Source organism: Paramisgurnus dabryanus, chromosome 20 (assembly GCF_030506205.2).
Source record: "Paramisgurnus dabryanus chromosome 20, PD_genome_1.1, whole genome shotgun sequence".
NCBI classification, from domain to species: Eukaryota; Metazoa; Chordata; class Actinopteri; order Cypriniformes; family Cobitidae; genus Paramisgurnus; species Paramisgurnus dabryanus.
The window spans coordinates 28,779,070-28,794,339 of record NC_133356.1 but is presented as its reverse complement, the minus strand read 5'-3'; the positions used below and the strand labels follow the sequence as shown (position 1 = coordinate 28,794,339).

The 15,270-nt window shown below is 35.6% G+C and overlaps 1 protein-coding gene across 4 annotated transcripts in view; it reads right to left on the bottom strand.

Moving 5' to 3' along the window:
• Positions 1 to 891: 891 nt before the first annotated feature.
• pde10a (phosphodiesterase 10A) overlaps positions 892 to 15,270 on the bottom strand; it is a 132,717-nt gene continuing 118,338 nt past the window's right edge. For 3 of the 4 annotated variants that reach the window (XM_065251199.2, XM_065251209.2, XM_065251218.2), the window contains exons 16-22: positions 13,737 to 13,887; positions 13,495 to 13,650; positions 11,487 to 11,659; positions 10,667 to 10,778; positions 10,450 to 10,530; positions 10,190 to 10,278; positions 892 to 5,493 (exon numbers count right to left, since the gene is read on the bottom strand). In XM_065251199.2, the coding sequence (XP_065107271.1) occupies positions 5,373 to 5,493; positions 10,190 to 10,278; positions 10,450 to 10,530; positions 10,667 to 10,778; positions 11,487 to 11,659; positions 13,495 to 13,650; positions 13,737 to 13,887 (883 nt within the window). In that variant the 3' untranslated portion in view covers positions 892 to 5,372. Of the gene's footprint in view, positions 5,494 to 9,758; positions 9,850 to 10,189; positions 10,279 to 10,449; positions 10,531 to 10,666; positions 10,779 to 11,486; positions 11,660 to 13,494; positions 13,651 to 13,736; positions 13,888 to 15,270 lie in introns of those variants that run through there. The other variant, XM_073812866.1, reaches the window with a different exon arrangement.

Sequence of the window (15,270 nt, the reverse complement as noted above, 5' to 3'; positions counted from 1 at the left end):
TGCCCATGGACTAACGTTGATGACGTTTATTAATCCTATAAAAAATATTATGTATAGAAAGTGCAAGCGTCAACTTTCTGTAACAAAAATATTAGTAAGGTTAGAAGTTGGCCAAAAGAGGGCAGCAGAGACATAAGATCTAACATGAACTTGTATGAACCGCTGTTGATGGACTTGAATTTTTTCGTTATATTCTTGCTTATGTACAGAAAGTATTTGCACGCTTATGCCACACTTAAAATGTATCACTGTAATTGGGTACAAAATTGTATGTTTAAATGTGAAAACTTAAAAAATTTCAGGTAGAATTGGTAGTGTTTTACAAAAAAAGTTGTAATTGTTACCTTTTCTAAATGCATTAAGTAACATGACGTAACAATGAGCAACATCCTTTCTTCAAATCATTGTAAATGTTGCCAATGCCAATGCAGTTGTTCACGTTAGTTCATTGTGCATTCACTATTATTAACAGTTTTAACTTTTGTTAATAAATATTAAATACTAAAATTAACATGAACTAAGATGAATAAATGCTGTAGGAGTATTGTTCATTGTTATCACCAAATGTAACCTTATTTTAAGTGTTACCATATAATTTCACACTTTCTGGTTTTCATAATATTTAAGTTAAACAAAGTTATTGTGAACTACACAATGCCAGGATATTTAATTATTTATTTAAATAATATGTCCAAATAGTTTTGGTATCACTAATTGTGTTACTCTGTTGTTATGTTATCCAGCATTATCAAGATGTGTCTGTAGTTATTATACTCATTAATCTTGTGTTGAATGAGTTTTTATGTTTACACTTCATAATAAATATAACAAAACTGGTTTTACATTTAAAACATGCATGACCTTTCATACAGTAATAAATATTACACATCGTGCATTTGCATTTTATTTAATAAAAGTAATTTCTGCTTATACATATTTCGAGTTGAGACATTTATCTCGGGCAACAGTATGCAGTGGCTCTAAATTACCATTCGCTTTATTTCATAATGTACAATTTGTTCTATACAAAACAAAAATGCTAAACTTCGTATAAAAAATATAAGTTAATTTAAAATTGAACTCTAACAAAATAACAACGGTAATAATCAATAATTGTGGCAATAATATAACAGGAGCAATAACATTAATAACAATAATAATAGTCTCTAAACATAGTGCATATGAAGGGAAAGACAACAGGTTGTGGATGATGTCTGTGACTGACTCTGCAGATAATAGCAATAATTCAGAGCAAACACACACATATACACACGCACGCACGCACACACGTACATCCGCTTGCATGCGCACAGGATCAGAAAGTGCATGACTGCCTAAGATAGCACCATTAGAATGTAGCTTACAAAACTCAACATCTTCACATACCCACACAATGCATACTGCATACCCACACAAACATTGGAAGCCATTAATAACATTCCCAAATCTGACCGTGTACACCTTCAGGCATGTTGAAGCAGTTTGTGACAGTACATTCACTCATAAGTCCTGCAGTATATACAGAAAGGCCATAATCTGTCAGAGCTTCATTATTGTCCACAGTGACTGCGGGGGCTTCAAACAGGTAAATAAAACTTAAAAACAAAGGCAATATATTGATTACTAGGCAAACATTTTCAACTTAAAATTCATCTTTAAGCATTTCTGAACCTTGGATGGATATCAACATCCTCACAGCTCTGACCTGTAGCCCTCTTTTACATATTTTATGATCTAGATGCAATAAATCTTACTCTCCAAAGTGTGCAACTTCCAGCATTCATTTTCAGAGGCTTTATAGAAAGTCCCATAGGAATGAACTGGAGATTTTCTTTCAGTTATACTTGAACAGTAAAATAGATGTTATAACGGTCTGGAAAGGAGTTTAAGGCTTGTTTCATCTGCTGTTCGGCTTAAAAGAAATTTAAATGACACAATAACAGTGCTCCAAAGTGTAAAGACAATTATTAGAAATGAGCAATATCCCATGCAACAGATGCATGCAAGGTCTTTAATAGCTTTGACTATTTAAAGTGCCAATTATTTACCATAGTTTGGATATAACATTTAAAACTACACAGACACACACGACTTCCCATTGACATTAAAAATGCAGAAAGTTGTGAGATATGATGGGTAGATGACAAAGATTGAAGAATTGGTTAGGGATGTCTTCAAAATGGGGCTTAATGAAGGGTCAATTATTTGCTATATAACTGAAGCATTATAAGCTGGCAGTGTATTTTCTACATGACGTTTACATGTAAACATGTCTCATGATATATGCATTGTATTCATTCTCTTCTTTAAATCTTTAATGTATCACTTGATTATTATTTTTAAATCAATTTATAGTCAAGAACAATGAGAAGTGGGAATCTAGGCTAATGCCAAAGTCAATTTGTAGTACCTACAATAAAAAAGCAGAAATAGTTGTTTTGCACTATCTGTTGATCTTATCCACTTTATAATGATCTCACATTTGCATAATCAACTAAGTGATTTGCTTATGCACTTTAGTTTTATACATAACTGTGTCAGAAATATGCACACTTATCCTAAAAATCACGACGAACCGCAAACATCTGATTTCTGGTATGGCTACATGTTGCATACACAAATGTATACAATTGTAAGCATTTAATTTACAGTGATTTGTAGGAGTGTTATACTTTTACATGATCATATTTTTCCCTGAGGTCCATTTATAATGTAGGGTTCTTACATCATTTAGTTTTTTATATTACTATTTTTTTAACTTTAGGATAAAACAGGCTCTCATTTGCTGCTTTGCCGTTACATTGATGTTACAATGTAAATAACCTCTTCCAATGTAAAATAATAAAGCAATGATCACGTGGGCTGAAGGTTTGCTGTTGTCCCATATGTCTCATTCATCAAAAACTGTGACAAGATCTGAAAAGAGTGCTGCAGGAATGACGTATTTTTGTAGGTTAACCCGGAAGTTAGCGGGATACTGGTTCCCTCGTCAAAAAGCCTTTAATTTATGGCAAAAAAATGCTCTGTATTTAACAAAAATGTATGACCCTTACACATTTTGTCCAACAAGTTAATCTGCACATATGAACACAACTTTCATAAATTTAGTCAAAATCTGGCTTTTTATATTTCTAGTAAAGGCATTTACACTTCAAAATTCACAAAATTTTTGTTCATCTATTTTGTGCAATAATCCAAAAATTTATGGAAGAAATTAATGGACTTTTTTGTAAGAAAACCAGCTTCCTGCCCCATACGGCAAAAAAAAAAAAAAAAACATATTTAAAATATGCTAAATATATTTTTTAATTTGAAAATGAATGTTGATTTGAGGGTTAAACTAAATGTTTTTCAAAATGTATTTTAATGGCAAGCAAATACATTTCTAATTTTACAACCCATATGTCAAGAAATTTATTCTTGCCCAAAACATATTTTAAATATAAGCTAAATAAAATCAAATATTATAAAGTATATTTTTAAAGTTAAAAATATACTTAATTTCAACCTTTTAAACCTGTTATGTTTACTGTTTTTCTTACATTGCAACTTAAATATATTTCCTTGCTTTAAAATATATTTATTTAAAATATATATATATTTTTAAAAAATGGACAAAATATATTGGTGAAAAATATATTTTTAAACATTATTCCAAAATATATTTCAGGAAATATATATTTTGGCCATTTTTTATATTTTAAAATATATTCGAAAATATAATTACGTTTTTTTTTTTTTTTGCCCTACTACCGAGCCCCTAAGGTGACATTGGAGTAAAACAAATCTAAAGTTTAGTTTCATGTGCTCACATGAAACTTTCATGTGTTCACGTGAAACTTTCATGTGCTCACGCAAAACCTTCATGTGCAGAATTTTTTTAAGTTTAGTTTTGCGTGCTCACGTGAAACTATCGCGCGCGCACGTGAAACTTTAGCTTTCACATGCGCACACAATAATTTCACGTGCGCACGCAATAGTTTCACGTGAGCATGCGATAGTTTCACGTGAGCATGCGATAGTTTCATGTGAGCACGCGATAGCTTCACGTGAGCACATGAAACTAAACTTTATTTAATTTTTGCTCCATGTCCCCTTAGGTGCTCCGTACCATACGGTATGAGGCTAACTTAAAAAAAATGCCTGTGGCACTCTCTTCAAACTTAACTGTTAAGGCCCCAATATACAAAAAATCAAACTTGTGACAATTTTAAACAAAGTCTAGGCAAAATGAAGGTATTTTATATTTAGTAATAGTGTTTTGAAATATCTTGCTATTACAGCTTCATATAAAGGCAGGTGTAGCCTGGAAAATCATTTTGGTTAATTTCTTCACTCAGATACTATTGACTACTATTGGTAGTTAAATACGACAGTAGTTTTCCAAACACATGCAAAACATTACCTTACCATGCCAGGTTTTTGAACACTGAATTGATGTTATTGAAATTTAAATGTGAGGAGCCATATTTTCATGTACGGTATTCAAATTTACAGCGTGAGAGAGCTGAGGAAGGTGTGGGGTTGTTTTTACAGTTTCATTTCAATAAATGCACTACAATTTTTGTACTTTCATTGCTTTGAAGTGCTTTCATACAAAATCAAAAGTTAAAGAAAAAAACTGATTCCTCACGGTATGACCTCTTTAAGGTCACATACACGAGTAACAGGATGAGCTGACTTTCATATCTGTTTGGAAGATGGCGCAGATTGGCCGTGACCCGCGTGTGACTTCAGCGAGGTTCAGAGTGACGTGACTGTGAATGCCATCATCACAAAAGCTCTTTGCTTCAGACAGATGTGCTGCAGGGGCTTTCTTGTTTTCAGCTCCACACGGAATAGGCTGTATTTCTTCATTCAAGTACTGCAAAACATTTTTGCTCAAAGTATCGTATAGATCACGAGAGCAATACAGTTAACACGCCTCTTCGTCCTTACGTTTGACTCCACATTCTGTATTTTGCCACTCGAGTAGCTCTACGTACAACTTTCTGATCACAGCAGGATAAAAAGTACCATTTTTAATCCACAGACGGGATCTTAACTCACGTTCGTTTTTAAGGCTTCTTCTACAAACTGATCAAAATGAAAAATAATCACCTAAATGAAAAGATGCAAAAGCGATCTCTGACGTCCATTCGGCTGAAAAGTTTCCACACAGTGTGGACTTGAATCCCAGCCATCAACGGAGGAGCCCTGTTCACCTCCGTCACCCACTGAGGTAACATTATGTGTTTGTTTATCTTCCGAATATATCATTCCTGGCCTGCCCTCTTCACTTCCTCCTGTCTCTGCAGGACGCGGGACTGTCCACAGGAAGTCCAATGTGTTTGGCAGGCTGTAGGTGCTGCTGTGGGTTAGGTGCCACAGATTCAGTTGTCCACTTTGACCGGTCCACTGTCTGAAGACTCGCTCAGGTCAACTTCTTCATTCAAAGCCCACGCTGAGACGTCCTCTCCTTGCACAATTTGTTCCCAATGGGACAGATTTTCCCTGCAAACACACATTAAAACTGTGTTACATCAGCTGGTAATACACAAAAATTACTGCTTGTAACCGAAAAGCTTTTAATATCGTGACCATGTCTGGTAAATACAATTTAATCTAAAAACGAGATTTGGAGCAACAAAGTTAGATTTTTTGATCTTATGTTTAAAAATGTAATTCACAAAAACAGACTTGAGCTGGGTTTTTACAGTAAGGGTTACATATTTATACAGGTTCTAGTTGTAAAAGATCAGCTTTTGTATCATAGGGTTTCTGATCCTGTGTACATGCAGCAATTCATTGGCAACCATTCATAATAACATGTTGATGTTACAGCCTTAAAATGACACTTGAGCTTGTAAGTAAAGCCCTTTTCACACAGACATTACGGAAAATACACAGACAGTGCATACGGGATTTGTCCGGATCGTTTGATTTTTGGTCCATTCACACTGCCCATGATTTATGCGATACAGAATTTTGGGCCTCCTGCTTTAGAAGATTTTTGACTTTATGCTTGTATTCATAGCTACATAAACATTACTCAGTTGAGTGAGTTTATTTAATTTTACAGGGCTTGACAGAGCATTTCACTTGCATTTGCGGCTACAAATAAATGCATGCAAATTGAGAAGCAAAAAAAAAGATTTATTAAAAAAACAAATACAATTTTAATCTGAAAAGGCAGAAAACTTTCTCAATTTTAAGGAGATCACTAAAAGAAGAATAATGCATGGAGATGCATTTCTGAATCTATGGACTGCACGGCTCATGGTTACGGATGCTACCGGATGGCAAGCGCAAGGATTGCACAGCGTTGGAAGCACACATTGGTTTTGTTTACCCATTAACTTATATAATGTAACTGTATAAAACTAACCAAACTGATCCAAAACCAAAATTTTCACCTACTCAGCGTCATTTTTACTTGCACAATCAAATGAATAAAAGCTTTACTTTTACTTAACACTCAAAGTAACTTAAAGTAGTTTTATATTAATTTACCAAAGCAATAAGCCCCAAGAAGCAGTGGGTTACCAGTGCATTTTATAACAGCTAAGGGGCGTTGTTAGTCGCGACGCAAAGTGGAGTGCCTAAAACCCCCTTAGCTGGTATAAAATGCACTGTAACCCCACTGCTTTGCGGGGCTTATTGCATTTATAAAACGGTTACTTCATATGCATAGCAGGATTTCATTAAATAAAACACAAATAAGTTGTAATTATATTAGTACAAATATTAGCCAAACAAAGTAGTTCCTCAGAATCAAGTGTGACTGAAACAGAGCGCAGTTCACAACCAACACAGATGCAGCAAAGACACAAGAAAATATGATTTAAGACTGTGGTGTTTATTTTATAAATCACCTTTCATCTTATTTAATTTATACATTAACATTTATATTGTGCAACTGTTGAAATGATGATCAAATATGCTTGGAAGCATGCTGAACTCTTTCCCTGTCAGCGTTTTTTTTTTTTAAGTTGCCACCCAGTTTTAGATTAATGCCTTACAAAAAAATTATATTCTTTAAATAAACATAAAATTTCAAATGAAAAACCGTTTCATTCTACCTTCATTTGTTTTATTACCACCTCTCAGGTTTTTTAGCTAAAAGCAGAGATAAAACAGAACTTTTGCAAGAGATCAGATTCAGAGCTTGATCAAAACACTGTGTTTTTAGTGTTTTCAGTGAATGCATCAGTGTTTACATAGGGTAAGATCGCCACCCAGTGGATAGCGGAAATATGAATTTGAGGAAAACTTTTCAGGGAACGTTTTCTCTTTATTGCCGAGATGACTCAACAATATTTATTGACATTTATCTGGATATCGCCATTAATTGTGCAATTGTAGACAAATAAAAAATATGATTAAAGACTGTGGTGTTTATTTTCATAAATCAGTACGCAGCAACAGTGGCGAAGTGATACTTATGTAATACGGTCTGAACCGTGAGGTTACCAGTGTATTTTATCACGGCTTAGAACGTGTTTCAACCAATCAGAATGAAGAACCAGAACTGCCTGTTTTATAATTTAAATTTTACCACAGTGATATAATTGAAACGTGAAAAAAGAAAAAAAAACTACAACAGAAAAAAGTGATGACCCTGAGGCCCCTAGCAACTGCATAATCTGCACGGTGCCTTTGACTAGAAGCAACACTTTTAAGGGCGATCTGACCCAGGCATGGAGGAAGAAGGTGGTCATGCTCAATTTGACAGTCTGTGTGTTTTTTTTAGGTCTGCCCTTTCTGTTCCATTTATGTAATGCAAGCCAATAGGAAAGGGTAAAAATGATCGTCTATTAGTCTCTCCCTTTCATTTGAGAAGAGGTGATGTCATTTATTGGTCCTTCTGTGATCTCACAATGACCAGGGCTCCTGAACGTCTGGGCCTGCTGCCCACAGATTCCAGTATGAAACCTGGTGCTGACGCAGTGGCACAGCTTTTTTAATTGTGCCTTCAACTGTGTTTACGGTCTCCGTAGCTCAAGGTCACAGAGGCCGAGGAGCTTTCGACCGGTGTACAGGAGCATTGGGGATTAGTTTAGACACAGGGACACTTCATCACATCAGAACTGGCACAAATGTTCCTTAATGAAAACTTGTTAATGTGACCTGGGTGAAGCACAGCAGTTTCTGAGTGCCTGATGTTGGGTGGGGAGAGATGCGTGTACAGTAGTCACCTCTTTTGTTATTTCTAAATGTGGCTAAACCTGAACTAACAATTACAAAAAGCTAAAGTTCTTTTTATGAAACCCAACAGAAGCAGTTTGGACCTCTTTGGCTTTGAAACATCCATGCCACTGAATGAGGTCAACATGATGTGAGACAAAATGACATCCAGGTTATTTCATTCTATTCTGCCTTCTCACAAATCTCACAATCCATGTTAACTCTTTCCCCGCCATTGACGAGATAACTCTTCAATTAAGAGAAAACGCTTCCTTGCCAATGACAAGAATTTTAGGCTTACCGCTATTATCCACCAGGTGGGGCACTTCCGCAACTTATACAACCCGGAAGTAACTCCTCATGTGATGATCACTCTGAATCTGATCTCTATCAAAAGTCCTTTACAAAAATTTAAATATCTCAGCTTTTTGCTCAAAATTAGGTGTTTTTGAAGAAAAGAAGAACATTTTCTGAAAGGCATTAAACTTTTGTGAAAATCATGAAAAATGCTGGCGCTGGCTGGCACCTTTTTTTAAAGCGCTGGCGGCGAAAGAGTTAATGAGTTGCTAGGCTTTGTAGGTCACAACAGCCAGATTCTAGGCTAATGTATTTCACCTGGTTGCTAGGGTGTTTCACATGGTTACTAGGCGTTGCTAAGGTGTTTGACCTGGTTACCAGGGTGCTTCACCTGGATGCTAAGCATGCTAGGCCCCAGAAGCTGGCATTGCTAAGGTGTTTTACCTGATTGCCAGGGTTTTTCACCTGGTTGCTAGGCCTTGCTAAGGTGTTTCACCTGGTTGCTAGGGTGCTTCACCTGATTGATAAGCTTGCTAGGCCCCAGAAGCTGATTTCACGTGATTGCTAGGTGTTGCTAAGGTGTTTCACCTGGTTGCTACTGTAGGCGTTGCTAAGGTGTTTCACCAGACTTCTAGGCATTGTTAAAGGACAAGTTCGGTACTTTACACTTAAAGTCCTGTTTTCAGATTGTTTATAATGAATAGATAGAACGGTTTTGACTAAAATTTCGACATATGCGGCTGCCCCGAGAATTTTCGGGTGTTTGTTGTTTCACCTCCCAACTCTACAATGGGTGTATAGGTGCACTGGAACAATCCTTCCTATCCTTAGATGTGCTGTGAGGTACGGTATTACGGGAACTTTGTTTGTATTCTTGCAATTGGCAAAGGTGGATTATCGCCACCACCTATTCAAGCTCTCGACGGAAGAATATGTGTGAGGCGTTTGGAAAAAAAGGTCCACAAGTTGATACAACAGATGCTAAAACAGCTGTTGGAAAGCATCTTTTGCAGCGAATTTTGTGTGCGCATATCAGTGAACACCCCTGAACACTTGGTGAGTTTCACGTCTTTGTAAATGAAAGTTTAATGCATTTTAGGAAGGATTGTTCCTGTGCACCTATAAACCCATTGTAGAGGTCTGAGCTGAAACACAAACACGCGAAAATTCTCAGGGCAGCCGAAAATGTCGAAATTCCAGTCAAAAGCATTCTATTTGACCATAAACAATCTGAAAACAGGGCTTTAAGTCTAAAATACCGAACTTGTCCTTTAAGTAGTTGGGAGGGTCTTTTACCTAATTGCTAAGGTTTGCTAGGCCCCAGAAGCCAGTTGCTTGGTGTTGCTAAGGTGTGTTACCAGGTTGGTAGAGTGTTTCACCTGGTTGCTAGATGTTGATAGGTCAAAGAAGCTGATTATTAGACACTCAATTGTGATCAATTATTATCTCAGGTCTTATTTTGAATGTGCACAAAACTGACTGGATAAAGAGAAGCAGGGTGTTTTATAGTAAAAAACAAGAAATATTGTGGCACTGATTGTTGAAGTCAAAAACTGCGAGAGGTTGAGTGTTGCAATGATTTCAAAATGGCTCAATTTCTTAAACTAAGTACTTAAGTACTAATTGTTCATTGATATTGTAAGTTCACTGACACAATTGTGTTATACCATTAAACATGATGCAGTCAAACATTTGTTGTTGTAAGTAGTGTGAATATGTGACTGACCTGCAGGCTGAAAGCAGTGGATTAGAAGGAGGAAACAGCTCTGATAGGGTCGTATAACATGGAATAGCCACTGCATTATAAAACCCCACCTAAAACATGAGTAAAAACATGACTTCAGTATTACTCAAAACAAACATTGTTTCATTCACACAATATCACAGTTCCATAATCTGGCAAGCTGCCTACCTAGGTGCTTTAATGTTTGTCAGCTAAACAAGGCAATCTGGCTTAAAAAAGACTGGTCATGACAGAAAGTTTACCTGTCCCTGGGGAACCTCATGCTTCTTATCTCTGTCCATCATAGGAATGGGTTGGATTCCAATCTTTTTCATCTCATCTCCCTGCCATTATAAAAGACGGCAAAAAGATTGTTTTACAAAAAATAACATTCTAAGAATCATTTGTTTTATTTAAATTGTTTGTTATAATGCACATTTTATTTTAAAGGATTAATGTGTCTCTAATGTTTCATCTTACCTCAGCCCAAAATTCAGCATAGATGTCATTGGCCGTGAGTCGTGTGACGTGCCATAGTTTGGTAACAGAGCAAAGATCACAGGCGGTCATCATCAGACCAATCACACGGTCCCTGTGAAAGACAATTTACAAGTCAACAAATCTTTTAAAGGGGACAGAGAATGAAAAACCATTTTACCTTGTTTTTGTTGAATAATGGTAGTCTACCCGCATTCACGAACATACAAAAAGTGCTAGACATGCTAAACATCTTAGTCTCATGGAAATTCCTCTTTTAGAAATGTCAGCCAGAAAACAGCCCAATCTGAAAAACTGATGCTTATGACATCACAGGCATCTCACTGCCCCTCCACTTTAAAATAATTGGCTACATTTTTTGAGTGGCAGCAAAGTCAGCCAATCAGTAATGAGATTGCAAGTTAAGCCAGTAGGGGGAGCCAAATAGGTGCAAAACCACTTGTTTAAAATCCCCCACCCTAATAGAGCTATCTGAGAGAGGTTTTTAGGAAGCTTCTAAGGCATTACAGACCCAAACTATTTTTTTTGTCTACGTCACATCACAGAACAAGGATAAATACACCGTTCAATCATTCTATGTCACCTTTAACTGAAGATTAAAGTCAATTAAAAGTTGAAATTGTAAGCTATATACTGTTTTGGAATATGCAGTGTATATATGCCGACATATATACACAGACAGACTTTACTAGACAAGGATCTTTTGGGATGTACATTAGTATTTGATTGTGAACACTGGCAGGTGGTAAATATGTCTAGTACTGTTTTAATTTCTAAATAGATGAAGGGAACCATCTCTGACCTGTGGGCACGGTTGTTCAGGTCCAATGCCCCTGTGGCCAGCAGCTCAGTTAATTGCTTGCGATTGCCGAAGTAAAGTGCGAGGTCGGTGGCGATGATAGCCTTCCTGATGATCTCCAGAACCTGCTCATACTCACTGGAAGTCAGGTTGGAGAAAATATTGTGCCCTTCCAGCTATGGGAAAAAAGAGATCAATAAAAAAGCAAAAAGCTCCACTTATAGGGCATCTGGCTCTACTGGACACTTGCAGCAAAGCCAAAGGGTCGTCCAACTGATCACTGGCTACCAAAGGACATTGAAAGAATTCGAAGGTCTACCTCATGTGTCTCCAACCCTACTCCTGGTGAGCTACCGTCCTGCAGACTTCAGCTTTAACACACCTGTCTGGAATTATCAAGCAACCCTGAACACCTTCATTAGCTGCTTCAGCATTGTTTAATTTGGATTGGAGCTAACATCTGCAGGACGGTAGCTCACCAGGAGCAGTCTTACATAAGAAAAAATCTTACATTTTGTGGCTTTGGGTAAAAACTTTATTTTCATAATAAGGTTGACATTTGCATGGAATTGCTACAATCTGTAGGAATTGTATATCAGATTTTGTCAACTTGGCAAGTGTATGTTTTACCAAACAGTCTGGGTCAAAACTATGTTATGATTTCTGCATGTATTATAGACTTGTTATGTTTGTGATTCTTGCTAAAATTCTTAGTAACACTTTACTTATACTGTAGGGGTGTTCATAAGACTGACATGACACCTTCATAATCATGACAGTGCTATGAACATGAAGGAGATTTAATGCACGTTTATGACAACTGTCATTAAGTGTCATTTGATCAATTATGTCATTTTTAATGCAAAGATTTCATTGTATGAGATGTCTTTGTTATGACAACTTGACATTAACCAATACATTATAACTGACCATTTTACCAATGATACAAATATAATTTGTCATTAAAATGTCATTAAGTGTTTATACTCTGTCATATAGTTTAATAACAGTGTCATGAATATTTTTCTTGACCTCAACTTCAGTGGTACAATTATAATTTGTCATTAAAATGTTATTTAGTGTTAATAATCTATCAAATAAATTTAGAACAGTGTCATGAATATTCTTGAGTTCATAATGTTTTTTTAAGTTTCCTCCATGTGTTTAACAAATAAATGTATCATTCAATTTATTTATTCATGTATTCATTGGGTCCATGTCGCTGCAAAGTTAAATACATTAAATTAAATTAATTAAATGTTTTCTTATACATTTTTTTTTCTTCTATGTCAGAAAATTTCAGAACCCTCTGTGTGAGGAAGAACAAGTTCTGTTAGTTGTCAGTTTTTATGTATTGTGCACATACATTAAGTTAGTATAATATTTTGACATGTCTGTTGCATTATGTTAACGTATTTAAAATTATTTGACAGAGTTTTAACACTTAATGACATTTAAATGACAGTTTAATGTAAATGTTAACCCTTAAACCAAAGGTAGTTTGATAATTATTCTGCTATGTCATGTCATGTTTATGACAGCTTTATGACAAGTTATGATGTATTGGTTTATTTCAAGTTGTCATAACAAAGCATAAAAAATTACATAAATGAACAAATGACACTTAATGACAGATGTCATAAATGTGCATAAACTCTCCTTTATGTTCATCACATGTGTCATGTCATGATAATGAAGGTGTCATGTCAGTCTTATGAACACCCCTTCAAGTAAAGTGTTACCAAATTCTTCTTTTAACTGCTATTTATTGTTGTTTACTGCAGATTTTAAGTAATGTTAGGTATAAGAAAATAGGAGTTTGTAAAGAAGCAATGTAAGATGTTAGAATCAGGAAGCAGGAGAAGTCTACCAGTCAAACGTTTAGGTTAATTTATATAAAAACTTAAAATAAAACCAAAGTTATATATTGTTAAGTTTGTCTTGATTATAAAACACACAAACATTTGACTTATGTATTTCCACACATGGGCGCAGTGTATTTGAGCTTTACCTGCAGGATGGACACCGTCTGTGAAAAATGATGCTGTTCCATGGTGGAGGTGGAATAAAGAGCAGCCAGCGGATGATCAAACTTCTGCAGATAACTGTTACTGTAGCCGCGGTGGTCCAGGTCATGACATAAGCAAGCGATGAGCAAGCCTTTCCTCTGGTAGAGACAAACAAGCAGAAGAAGATATGAGGTCATGTTTATCATGCAGTATACAGAGGGAATCTTGTGGATGAGCTGCTGACCTCCAGCTCAGTGAAGATCCCCGTGGTCTTCTGCAGGATGGCATACATACAGTGTGCTACCGTCACAGCGTGCTTCCAGTTGTGATATGGAACTCGTCTGTAATTTTTCCGCACTGACATTGTAAAGCGACACAGTTTCTCCAGCTCAAAACTTTAAGAAAGAGAGTATGTTAGGAATGAAGAACTGTTGATTTATTGCATTTTATATATCATGATACATCTAAACAAACAGTGACGTAAAAGCAATTTTAATGTTTGTGACCTGTGCTGGCAAAATGAGACTGGAATTTCAAAAGTTCTTTACATTTTGACATTCAAAAAAACTTTAATTTGTTGGAATCTGATAAAAAATGACAGAGCTACACCTTTTTGAAGTTGATAAAGTCAGCAAACTCAATTGTGAGTGAAAGATTTTTGAGGGTTATAAACAAAATTACGGCATCCATACCTTAAAATTACTGGTAAAACTAATAGATTTAGCACACACAAAGTCAAAAACAATATCTATAGGAAAAATATATGTTCAACTTTTTTCTATTAATGTTTGACATTGAGACAGACAGATTTAAGATCTACTGTAATGCAGATGTATAATGTTACACATCAGATATTTTTCCCCAACAGTAAACCAAACATTCACTTAAGACATAACAAATTATATCTGCGTGAACTCTTATCAAAATGGATATTTTTAAAACTGTAATTCTGTGCATTTGTGTATATATCGGGGCTGATCTAAAATCTTAGACACGCATGTGAATTGACTCACATCTTTGTATAGATTAGGCATTTAGGACAGTACACCTATCAGAAAACATACAAATAAAAGAGATAATTTTAGATGTTTAATTTCAGACTTTTCAGATCGGATGAGGGTTAAATGTACTTATTTTTATAAACACCAAAATTTCGACCAAAATCAACATTTATACTTTCTTTTGCCTCTAGCTCAAAATTAGACAGTGAGCATTCTGACTCATTTTGCGAGCACGAGTCTTTGTGCGAGCACATATATTGTGTGAAAATTATTGGTAGTTTTAAGTTATGACTGTCCCTTTGCTGTGTCCTTTCATCATAACCAAGAATTTTGTTAGTGATAAAAGTTAGTGTATTAGTTTATCAAGGAGACAACATTGTCAGTGAAGGGCATGTCTGATATGTACAGTATCATGGGACACAAAGAAAAATCAAGGCCAATTTTACAAGTGTGAGAAGAAAAATCTTCACTACCTTTCATAGGGTTACTTACTGTACTCACCTACTTAATAATATTTGTTGCACATTTTAGAGTAATAGTAAACTATAGAAAATACAAAGGTAGGTGAGGATATTGTGTGGATGGAAAAAGATAATAAATTAAAATCAAAACATATTTTTTTAACAGCAGGCTCTTGTTGGCTGCATTTTCTTCATTATTTAGTCAAAGTCTTTAATTGTATTTAATAATTTACATCAATTTAGTCATCTATGTTTTTTTTTATGGTGAGATCGATCCCATGAAAATATCCCTTTGGACTGTTGGAGGAAATGGGAG